This window comes from Spermophilus citellus (genome assembly GCF_964194105.1).
Source record: "Spermophilus citellus genome assembly, chromosome: 2".
Classification (NCBI taxonomy): domain Eukaryota; kingdom Metazoa; phylum Chordata; class Mammalia; order Rodentia; family Sciuridae; genus Spermophilus; species Spermophilus citellus.
In genome coordinates, this window is record NC_138183.1 from 223,736 (window position 1) to 236,691 (window position 12,956).

At 43.9% G+C, this 12,956-nt stretch overlaps 1 protein-coding gene across 1 annotated transcript in view; it reads right to left on the reverse strand.

The window, feature by feature from the left end:
• The window catches only part of CACNA1B (calcium voltage-gated channel subunit alpha1 B), a 173,664-nt gene that overhangs the window by 122,065 nt on the left and 38,643 nt on the right, over positions 1–12,956 (reverse strand). The window contains exons 7-8 of the mRNA XM_081281719.1: positions 2,341–2,444; positions 638–753 (exon numbers count right to left, since the gene is read on the reverse strand). Coding sequence (XP_081137845.1) covers positions 638–753; positions 2,341–2,444 — 220 coding nt within the window. The remainder of the gene's footprint in view (positions 1–637; positions 754–2,340; positions 2,445–12,956) is intronic.

Below are 12,956 nucleotides of genomic sequence, written 5' to 3' on the forward strand. Positions count from 1 at the left end.
TCAGAGCCTGCCCTGCCTGTCCCCAGGAACACCCTGGACAAGGGCACACCCCTTTCTGGAAGTCACCCAGTACCCTCTCCTCTGCTCTACTTCTATGCTTTCAGCAGCCAGCAAGCCTATGGCTAGGTCCCTGATTCTAAGACCTAGACAGGGTTCCATGCAGAGAGGCCAGCTGTCTGGAGTCCATCCCATGTCCCCATCTACATTCTGGCCACCTGTGAGTTCATCACTGGGGAAGCATTTGTGAACCCTCAAGTGGCATGGACAGTGTCCACAGGAAGGAGAGCACTGGCTGGGCCAGGAGGGGAATTGGAAAGCCCAGGGTTTCCAAGCCCAGAGCCAGGCTTGGAAGGAGCTGAGGTCAAGGGCAGGGCACTCGGGTCTAACATGACCATGCCAAAATCATCTACTGAAAAGCCCAGTGTAGTCAGTGCCCTCTGGCTGCCTGGTGCCGGGAGCCTGGGTGAGCTGAAGAGAGAGGCCTCCTCTAGTCCCAGCTCCTTCCAGCCATCTCAGCTTCCCTGCACTAAGCTCTACCCCATAGCCAGGGACAGCCACTGGGAGCAGAGCAAACTGGGGACACAGAGAAACAGAGGGCAGATCACCAGTGCAGCATCCAGCTCCCACAGATTCTCACCAGCCTTGAAGATCCACTCCAGGTACCCATTGAGCTCCCGCTCGATCTGCTGCTGCCGGCGGAGCTTCAGGAAGGCACGGCGGTTCTCCACCCTCTCTCGCTCCTTGGCGAACTCCCTGCATCCAGCAGGGCCAGGGAGGCAAACAGCAATCAGTGCAAAGACCCCAGGCCTCCCAGGGGAGCAGCCCCAGAGATAAAGGGATAGACAGGAGGTGAAGGCTGCTGGAAACCTCCAGGTAGCTCCCTTCAGCCCAAGAGAGGGCCACTCTCCCGGCTGCTGGGAACCCACATGTTCTCTGGTCAATCTTCCCATGTGCACTGTCCTCAGCAGGGGCCAAGGCTCTCCAAACCCTGGTGACTGCCAGCCTTCTCCCCACCACAATCCTGGCTCCATCCCCAAGAATCCCCGCAGCACACAAGTGCCACACTGTCCACACTGCTGAGCCTGCGGCAGAGGAACTCTGCCTGGAAGACCCTCCTCCCTTCACCTGGCTCACTCCTAGTCCCTCTCTGGGTCTCAGCTGAGATGCCCCCGCCTCACATGCCTTTTCTGAGCCCCAGACCTCCACTGGCTTCCCCACTAGACTAGGAGTTCTGAACTAGCCCCTGTGCTGTGGGCCCTGCTCGTCTCTGAGGAGGGCATGGGAAGACACAGCAATGACAATCAGGTCCCTTATATGACAGGTTTGAAGCTAAGGATCACTCCAGCACCAGAGCATGTGGGCTGTGGCCAGTGCCGTCCTCCCTGTGTCTGTTCTTTTCTGGCCACCATGGCAGCTCCCCCTGAAGCTACCAGGCTCTACCTGCAGCCCACCCAGTAGCCTAGGCCTGAGCAGGAGGCTTCAGGGTAGACAGAAGGGAGAGACACAGGGTGTCTGCTATGACTTAGATATAAGTATCCCCCAAAACTGATGTGTGAGGTCTTGGTCCCAGTGCAGCAAAGTTCAGAAGTGTGACTTTGGGAAGTGATTAGATCATGAGGGCTCTGACCTGGTCAGTGGATTAATTATTTGAAGGCCAGGGGAACCTAACTGAAGGATGGGTCTTTGGGGGTGTGCCCTTGGGGATTATCATATCTTGCCCCTGGTCCCTCCCCACTCCTCCCTCCCAGATGCCATGAGCTGAGCAGTTTCCCTGCACCTCACCCGTCCACCATGCCCTTCTGCCTCACCTCAGGCCCCAAAACAATGGAATCGGTCAAACATGGACTGAAACCTCTGAAACTCTGAGCCAGAATATGATTTTTCTCCTTTAGGTTTTATGTCAGGTATCTTGGTCACAGTAATATAAAGTTAACTCCCAAGCTCTGCTTAGGAGCTCAGCACAAAAGGCCAGGTGGCGGTGAGGCTAGGGTAAGGTGGGGTGCAGAGCCAAGACTTTTGAGGGCCATGTCTGCTCTCCCTTGTGGTAAAAGAAGGGCTCTATGGCCACGGAGGCTTCCCGGAAACTCCAGCACAGACCACACCCGGGTGAGGGGCAGCTGCAGCCCCTCTCCACAGAGGCAGAGCAGAGCGCAAGGATGTAAAAGGGGGAAGAAGGTGAAGGGTTGGCCAAGGGATAAGTCATGATGGTGGCACAAGGAAAGGCCACAGTGCCCAGGACACTGGGAACAACCACATCGTGTATGCCCATGTCTGACTCCATTCCTGCTCTCCTCCGTCTGAGAACACAGGGAATCCACACAAGTCCCACAGGGCTCTTACCCTGAGAGCACACCCAGCACAAGGTTGAGCATGAAGAAGGAGCCGATGATGATGAGGGGGATGAAGTAGAGCCAGTTCCAGGTGTTTCCAGCTGCATCATTTGTCTAGAAGCAAAGAGGAAGAGATGAGGGAGGATGGACAGACAGCCCTGGCCACAGAAGTGTGCTGGCCCCTTATAGGCCTCCTCAGAAGCAAACACCTGCCAGGGGAGTCCAGGCAGGTCAGAGGTCAATTGGGACCCCCTATCAGACCTGCCTCTGCCCTATAGAGCTTCCCCTGGGCTGAGGCCCCCAGAAGACCAGGGATACTTAGCCCTGCCAGTCACTGCCGACGAACATTGAAAAGCTCAGAAGTAGGCCCAGCGAGCTAAAGGCTGCTTCAGATGCCCCAAGGGCTGCATCCTGGCCTCTGTCTGTTGGGACACCTCCCTAATGGGACACTCTCAGTCTCCCTAAGTAGCTCCATTGACATCTCTTCCCAATAGAGCCCCACGGGCTCTAAAGTCCACACCCAGACATCCATCTGCAGCAGCTCCACAACCCAGAGGCCACGGGAGCCTCCACACTGAATTCTCCACGCACCCACAAGGGATAGTTCTCACCACGTGCCCAACACAGCCCAGCTCCCAGACGTGATCTGCATAGCTGAGGCAAAGAAAGGCCATCTCCCCCAGAGCTTTGCTTTTTATAGCACAGCCTACAAAAGGGTGAGCTCCCCTGAATCCAATTTAATTCCACAGCTGTTGTTCTGTTTCTGGGTCCCAGGAACCGTGGCTGCGAGCAGTAGAGAACCTCTTTCTCTATGTGAGCCTAGTGTGAGAAGCAAACCAAGAGGCAGATGGGTGCTGAGGGTGGGTGCTAGGAGCCACAAGCATATATACGATGTATGGCACCTTTGGTTGTAAAGTGACGCCAGCTAGCCACTGAGATGATTATGTTAAAATTTACATTCATATGCAAACTGGACTCCCGCTGTTCACCTTGGCCTGCTACCGGACTCAAGTTACGGGACTTTACGGGACCGCTGGAGAGTTCCCATTGGTTGGGGAAGGATAGTAGGAGGGAATTCCGGAGGAGGTGGGAGGAGACGGGGGGGGGGTTCCGGTCGGCGCGCGGTTCCGGTCGGACACCCTCGTGGGAGGACCGGTTTTTGACTTGCTGGCGCTGAGAGTGTTAGCGGCTTTTTCAAAATAAAGTTTTGTTCCTGCTTGATTGGCTCGTGATTCTGTGCCCAGCCAAGACTGCGGCAGGTGGGCACAACCTGGGCCTTCACACCTCCCTTCAGAGAGTCCTCAAGCTGAGGTCCAGAGCACCCAGCGGGATACAGGCAGGAGGCCAGCCTGAACATGGCCTACAGCTGGGGCTGATCTCCAGGAGCCACTGTTAGGACGCCTGCCCTTGGGCATCTGTCAGCCCTGGCAGCATTTTCAGAATCTATCCCTAGAGGATCTTCAGTCCCCTGGAATGACTACAGCTTGCAGCTTCTGAGCCCAGAACACTGACTTCAGGATGGCCACCAAAACCCCTGGATTCCAACCTGTATCAGACATTCAGGATCCCGACTCACATTGCAGTTCATGTTCCTGGACACCTCTGCCCAGACCCATTTGCAGCTCAGATCCACAGACTGGAAGGGCACTAAAGCCACCAACCTCCCTGCAGGCCACCCTCAAAGTTGTCTTCCTTGCAAGAGGAGAGACTGCTGCAAACGAAGCCCCTTTCACCTAACATATATCAGATACATACATCAATCTAATGTATATCTCTGTAACTGTATATCTAGGTGTACACACCCACAACAGAGACTGGAAAATATGGGGAACCACAGCATTCAAGTCAGACATGCTGCCGCACGCCTGAGTCCCAGCTACTCAGGAGGCTGAGGCAGGAGGATCACAAGTTCCAGACAGGCCTTGGCAACTTAGTGAGACTCTTGTCTTCAAATAAAAAGGGCTGAGGATGTAGCTCAGTGGTAGAGCACCACTGGGTTCAATCCCTAGTACCAAAAACAAAACAAAAAGAAGCATCCATATTCATAGTATCAGAATCACAGGCAGCAGGAGAAAGAGGACAAAGCTAAGAAAATCCTTCAAGAAACAATCAGTAAAAACTTTCCAAATTTGGCAAGAGAAACTAAACCACAGATTCAAGAAGCTGAGCAAACTCCAAATAGCATAAAAGTAATCCACAAGGGGCTGGAGATGTGGCTCAAGCGGTAGCGCGCTCGCCTGTCATGCGTGCGGCCCGGGTTCGATCCTCAGCACCACATACAGACAAAGATGTTGTGTCCGCCGAGAACTAAAAAATAAATATTAAAAATTCTCTCTCTCTCTCTCTCCTCTCTCTCTCTCTTTAAAAAAAAAAAAAAAAAAAAAAAAGTAATCCACAAGGGGCTGGAGATGTGGCTCAAGCGGTAGCGCGCTCGTCTGGCATGCGTGCGGCCCGGGTTCGATCCTCAGCACCACATACCAACAAAGATGTTGTGTCCCCGAGAACTAAAAAAAAAAAAAAAAATATATATATATATATATATATATATATATATATATATATATATATATAAATTCTCTCTCTCTCTAAAAAAAAAAAAAAGTAATCCACAAGACACCTAAGAGTCAAACTTCTGAGAACTAAAAACAAAGAAAAAATCTTGAAAGCAGCAAGGTTTTCTCTCCATAGGCGTGTGTATATACAGACACACATGCACACTTGACACTTAGACACTCAGGTCTGCATTAGATTGAGGTATACATCTGATGCCTATGTGTCAGACTGGGTATTTCTCTCACTGTTCACCAATCTTCACCCACCTCCCTCCATGAAGTTACTGTGCCTTACTTTAGTGGAAAACAATTCAAAAGACTTCTCATCAGGCCGTGCATGCCTGTAATCCCAGTGGCTCTGGAGGCTGAGACGGGAGGATCGTGAGTTCAAAGCCAGCTTCAGCAAAAAACAAGACTCAGTGATACCTTGTCTCTAAATAAAATACCAAAATGGCTGGGGATGTGGCTCAGTGGCCAAGTGCCCCAGAGTTCCATCCCTGGTACCAAGAAAAAAAGAAAAAAAGATTTACCATCAGAAGCCAGGGAAGCCAGCAGGAGTGAAAGAAAGAAAAGAACGGTTGACCCAGATACCTGCACACCTCAAAAACAGAGCTGGGGAATCAAGACATTCAGATGAAAGATCAGGAAGATTAAAAGAGTCATTCACCAGCAGGGCTCCCCTCGAAGAATGGCTAATGAAACTTTAAAAAAGGAATCACTGACCACTAGAAAGAAAGGAAACACATAGATCGAATAAATTATGGATAAATATATTTTCTTTCTCCTTCTAAGTTTTCTAAATTATGTTGGATAATCGAAGCAAGACTTATACTAGTATCTCATGCAGTTCTAAATATGCAGAGAAGACACATTTAAGGTGACCGTGTTACAGAAGATAAAGAAACGCAGAGAAGGCAAGGCTTATTCTCCTCACTTGATCTGGTGATGTGATAACATGAGCACAGACTCAGAGCAGCTAGCAACCACTAAAAGATACACGTGCATGGGTAGATTAAAATGGGATTCTAAAAGAATAAAATAAAAAGCCAGCTAACCCACAGGAAGACAGGGAAAAAGAACAAAAAGCCAGACAGAATAATGGTAAACAAAACAGACAGAATAATGGCAAATGTAACATATAAATAAGCACCTTAAATGTAAATGGTCTGAAAATATCAATTAAAAGATAAAGACTACACAGTGGATTTAAAAATGAACTTATCTAGAAGAAATTCACTTCAAATATAAAATGTAGGCAAGTTGGAAGCCAAATATGGAAAATGATCTTTTTTGTTTGTTTGTACTTTGGGTATGGAGGATTGAACCCAAGGGTGCTTAACCACATCCCCAGCCCTTTTTTTATATTTTATTTAAAGATAGGGTCTTGGTGAGTTGCTAAGTGCCTCACGAAGTTGCTGAGGCTGGCTTTGAACTGGTGATCCTCCAGAGCCCCTGGGGTTACAGGCATGCGCCACCGTGCCTGGTGGGAAACTGTATTTCATACAAATATTCATTGAAAGAAAAGTGGAGTGGCTATATCAGATAAAGTAGACTTCCAAGCAAAAAACTACCAGAAATACAGCAGAATGTACATAATAAAAAGAGTCAATCCACAAGAAGACAGCAATTCTAAATGTATATGCAACCAACAAAAGTGCTACAATATAAGAGAAACAGTCGAAGTCACAAAGTTGGACACCTCTTCACTTTTTTTTTTTCAAAAATCCATAGAAGAACTGGACAGAAAATCAGCAAGGACACAGAAAATCTCAACAACCCATCACCCAACAGAATTCAATTGACATTTATACACCTAGTCCATAACAGCAGCAGAATACACATTCTTTTCAAGTGCAAATACCAACATGGACCATACTCTGAACTATATACCAAAACTCAACAAATGTAAAGGAATTCAAATTCTTACAATTTGGTGTATTCTTCCACTACAATAGACTCAAACTAGAAATAACAGAGGCATAAGAAGTAACTCAAACATAAAGAAGACAATTCTAAATAAATCATGGGTCAAAGATGAAGTCTCAAGGAAGTTTAAAAAATACACTGAACTGCATGAAAATAAGAATACAATATACCAGGGGTTGGGGCTGGGGCTCAGTGGCAGAGCACTTGCCTCGCACATGTGAGGCCCTGGGTTCAATCCTCAGCACCACATAAAAAAATAAATAAACAAAATAAAGATATAGTGTCCAAGTATAACTAAAAAATTTTTAAAAGAATACGATATATCAAACTTGTAGGACATAGCTAAAGCAAAGCCAAGAGGGAAATTTATATCACACATCCATGTTACAAAAGAAGGAAAATCTCAAATTAATAACCTAAGCTTCCACCTTAAGAAACTTTTAAAAAAGAAAACAACATAAGCCAGAATCAAGCAGCAGGAAATAAATAAGAGTAAAATCCAACAAAATTGAAAACAAAAACAATAGAGAAAAAAATCAACAAAAATGAGAAGCGATTCTTTGAAGAAAATCAGCTAAACTGACAAACTTGTAGCAATACTAAGAAAAAAGAAAAAACATGCAAGTTACCAAAATTAGTAATGAGGCAGATCCAGCAAACATCAAAAGGATAATAAAAGAATACTATAAACAACTTTACATACATATATTTGACAATGTGAATTAAGTGGACCAATTTCTAAAGACCACAACTTACTCAATGTAAAATAATAGTCCTATAATTGTGAAGGGAAATGAAATAATAACTTAAAAACTCCCCCCAAGTGGGCTGGGGCTGTGGCTCAGTGGTAGAACACTTGCCTAGCACATGTGAGGCACTGGGTTCAGTTCTCAACACCACATAAAAATAAATAAATAAATGAATAATAAAATAAAATCCACCCACAACTTTAAAAATATTTTTAAAAATTCTCCCCAAAAGGATAGACAAAGATCAATGGAATTGAATTAATGATCTAGAACTAAATCCTGATTTACATGATGAGGCACTTTTAATGAGGCTGCTGGGACAATTCAATGGGGAAAGAATGGTCTTCTCAATCAATGGTGCTGGGACTAGTGGGTCTCCACATGCAAGAGCATGAACCTAGGCCCTACCTCACACCAGGCATAACAATCAACCCTCAGGGGCACCAGGTTGGATCCTCAGCACCACATAAAAATAAGTAAAATAAAGGCATCATGTCCAACTACAACTCAAAAAGTATTTTTTTAAAAAATCAACCCTCTGTGGACCACAAAACCAGATACAAAAGCAGAAACTAGAAAATTCCTATAGAAAAAAGTCATGGCTCTATAAAACATAGATATATAACCTTGGTTAGGCGATAGATTCTTAGATATAGCACTAAAAACACAAATGGTGGGGAAAAAAACAGAAAATTTAGATTTCATCAAAACAAAAATCTTTTGCACTCCAAGTGACACAATCAAGAAAGCAAAAAGACAACTTCAAAATAGGAGAAAATATTTTAAAATCATACATTTGAAAGGGGAATAATATCCAAAATGCACAATGGAATCTTACAGTGAACAATAAAAAGATAATAACCCAATTTAAGTGACTAAGGATAGGCATAGACATTTCCCCAAAGAAGGTATAAAAGATGCTGAACATCATAAATCAAAACTTATGGCATTATGTAAAAGTGTGGATGTGTAACCGATGTGATTCTGCAATCTGTATACGGGGTAAAAATGGGAGTTCATAACCCACTTTAATCTAAAGTATGAAATATGAGATGTCAAGAGCTATGTAATGTTTTGAACAACCAATAAAAAAAGAATAACTATAAAAAATAAAAAAATAAAAAATAAATCAAAACTATATACTACTGAGTGGAATTAAGAAGACAGACAAAAACAAGCACTGGTGAGATTCACAGAAACAGGGACACCTTTTCATAGCTGGTGGGGTATAAAGTGGTACAGCCATTGTAGGAGGTTTGGTGGTCTCTTAAATGCTAAACATGAAAATATCATATAACTCAGTTCTTAAGCACATACCCAAGAGGAACAAAAAGACATCCTATGCAAAAACTTGTATATGAATGTTCTTAGCAGCATTATTCATAATTTTAAAAGGACACAATCCAAAAGTCCATCAATGATGGGATATAAACAATACATGGTATATACGCACAATGTAATTATACTGGACAGTAATGATATAATGTGGACATAAAAACACAAAAGGCCACCTACTGTCTGATTCCACAAATAAGAAATGTCTTGCTGGGCAGGGGCTATGGCTCAGTGGTACAGCACTTGCCTAGCATGTGTGAGGCACTGGGTTCGATTCTCAGCACCACATATAAATAAATAAAATAAAGGTCCATTGACAACTAAAAAGTATTTTAAAAAAAGAAAGAAAAAAAGAAAAAGAAATGTCTGGTAAAGATGAATATACAGAGACATAGAAGTCAATGATTACCGGGCCTAAGGAATGGAGTAATGGGGGTTGATTGCTAATGTGCAGGGTTTCTTTTTTTATTGATAAAAATGTTTTAAAATTAGGTAATAGTGATGATTGCATATATTTTTGAACATAACCTCTGAAATACACAATTTAAAATGGTGAATTTCTGGTATGCAAATTATATTCTAATAAAAGCATTATTAAAAAAAAAAAAAAACCACAGCAGGAGTGCAGCTCAGTGGTAGATCACTTCATAGCATGTGCAAGGGCCTGAGCTGGATCCCAGCATGGCATAAAACAGATAAATAAACTCCAGAACGAAATCTCTACACCTAGAAAGTTCACAGTAGAATTCCAATAGACAGCCTCTTCCAGAAAACAAGGAACAAATATACTTTCTAATTCATTTTATGAAGCTTATATGCTTATATTATTTTGATTCCAAAATCAGACAGAGAGTTCTGACAAGAAAAAGAAGGAGGAGGAAGAGGAGGAGGAGGAAGAGGAAGAGGAGGAAGAGGAGGAGGAGATCACAGACTAAAATCCCTCATGAATATAGATACAAGAATTCTTAATAAAAACATAAGCAAATAGAATACAACAATATGTGAAAAGCATTATATACCGTGACAATGTAAAATTTATTCCAGGAATGCAAAGCTAGTCCAATATTCAAAAATCAATTGATTTTTCACCATATTAATAAAGGAGAAAAATCACATGAACATATCAGTACAGAGAAATCACTTGAAAAAATTCAGCATCCATTCATTACAAGCCCTTTCACAAAGTGAGTCTAGACGGTACCATGGCAGCCTGGTGACGAGCAGCCAGCACCCAGCCCACTGCAGCCTGAAGCGGACATCATGCGTGCAGTGGAGGTCTGAGGGCCTTGCGCTGCCTGGAGCACGATGACATGTCTGCTCTCAACAGTAGTACTCAAACAGTGCTGCTTAACGTTGTAGCCCGTGCAATGACCCACTCTTCTTTTTGAAAATAAAAAACATAAAATATAAGGTCAAAACCTATAGACAGATGGAATAGAATAGAACCCAGAAATAAGCCCTTCAATATAAGGTCAAATGATTTCTGACAAGGATGCTAAGGCCATTCAGAGAGGAATGGACAGTCCTTTCAACAGTGTAGAGAAACTGGAAATCTGCATGCAAAAGAGTAAATTAACTCAAAATGGATCAAAGACCTAAATGTAAAATCTTTAAAAAATTAAAGTCTTAAAAAAATAATACAAAAGCTTCATGATGTCGAATTTGGTAATTATTTCTTTTTTTTTAAGACTTTATTTTTTTAAAGAGAGGAGAGAGAGAGCGAGAGAGAGAGAGAGAGAGAGAGAGAGAATTTTTAATATTTATTTTTTAGTTTTCGGCAGACACTACATCTTTGTTTGTATGTGGTGCTGAGGATCGAACCCGGGTCGCACGCATGCCAGGCGAGCGCGCTACCGCTTGAGCCACATCCCCAGCCCCGATTGGTAATTATTTCTTGGGTATGACATCAAATGCACAGAAAAGAAAAGAAAAAAATCGTGAAAAATTTTAAATTTTGTATACTTTTGAGACACTATCAACAGAACAAAAGTGAAACACACAGAATGGGATGGGGGAACATCTGCAAATCTCATAGAGAACTCTTAAGCTTAACAATAAAAATATCTTTAACCTAATAGAACAGGTATAGGGGACTCATATGCTGGACACTACAAAATCCTGATGAAAGAAATCAATGACAATCTAAATAAATGGAAAGATACTCCCTTGTTTAATGACTGGGAAAACCAGCCTAACAAAGACATTAATTCTCCCAAACTGAATAAAAGGGGAAGAATCGGTTTACCTTATTTCAAAACTTCAAGACAACAACAGGAATCAAGAGAAAGGGACAGACACAGAACTAAAAGAGATCCACACAAATATGCTCAGATGACTTCTGCTATTCAAATGAGGAAATGCAGCCTTCTTGTCAAACGGGGCTGGAGACACTAGACACACGCCCAGGCAGAAGGGAGGGAAGGCAAGGGCCTCACCTAAATCTTCCCCTTTGTACAAAATCCAACTCAAAATGGACCATAGATATACATGGAAAACAAAACAATAAAACTTTCAGGGGAAACAAAACTGTAGAAAATCTTACCAGACACAAAAGTCCAATCCACAAAAGGAAAAAGTGATAAACTGGACTTGATCAAAACTGAAATGTCTGTTGTGTGAAAGAGCAAGAAAAGACAAGCTACCGATAAGGAGAAAATATCTGCAGACTATATATCTAACAAGGCACTGGCACCTAGAATACACAAGGGACCCTAAAGACTCCACTGAAAGAGGACTTCAAACAGCATACGCACAAGACATAGAGAGTCATTTCACCAAAAAAAGGGCAAGTGGCAGACAAGCAGGAAAAGATGCTCAACATCACTAACCATCAAGAAATACAGATGACAGCCACAATGACACACCTGTCAGAGCCATGGCAACAAAACAGTGCCACAGCAGCTCTGGCAGGGACGCAAGAAGACCAGACTGTTCGCACACGACTGGAAGGATGTGAGAGGGCACAGTCCTCAGGAGAGTTTGAGTTTCTTTTTGTTTGTTTTTTGCAGTGCTAGGGCTCAAACACAGGGCCTTACACATCCTGGGCAGTCTGGTCTCCTGCTGAGCTCCAATTCCCCAGCCCTGAAGGTTTAGTTTCTTACCTAAATTTATGCAACTACTATGCAACACAGAAAGTTCTTGTGCATTTGTTCCAAAGAAATGGAAACCTGTGTGTAGAAAAACCTGTATGCAAATGTGTAGCAATGGTGTCCATAATAACCCTAGACGGAAACACCCCTTGTCCTTCAATAGGGGAACAGTAAGCAGACTGCAGTACATCCACACCAAACAGTTCTGGAAAAACCAACAGGACAACCTGCGTAACCTCCAGGGAATCTACTTGAGTGACAATAGCCAATACCAAGAAAGCAACGTATGGTGTGGTTTTATCTACGTGACTCTTAAACTGCAGATAGGGCAAACAAGCCAGAGTTTGTCAGAGCTGAGTAGGGTGTAGCCATCCAAGGGTGGCAGAGGCATCTGTGCCATTGAATGCTGCATCTCATTGCCTGGTTATGATGTCGAATAAGTTCTGCCAGTTGTTACCACTGAGAGACAGCAGGGAAAAGGCACATGGGATCCATCTGTAAGGTCTGACAACCTCACGTGAATCTACAGTTGTCTCAAAATTCAAAATTTAATTTTAAAAATCCAGTTCCCAGAGAGGCACAGTGGAGGATGCTGGTAAGCCCAATTCTTTGGGGGCTGAGGCAGGAGGCCAGCCTGGCCTAGGCAACTTAGAGAGGCCTTATCTTAAATAACAAGGACTGGGACTGTAACTCAGTGGTGGAATGGCTCTGGGTTCAATCCCTAGAATCGCAAATGGAAAAAGTGGATATCCACGTGCAAAGGAGTGAAGAAAACCCGGTTCTCTCCATCCTGTATCTCCCTGCAGTTGCCTCCCATTGCTCTGCCCCCAGAAAGGGGGGTCTACACTGCATCCTCACTTCCTTACCTCCCTTCACTTTATCCCAGGGTCCAGGTTCTCATCCCCACCGCCAAGATTGCTCTTGTCAAGTCTACCCAGGACCTCATCGTGCCAGCCTGTGCAATGGTCAGCATTC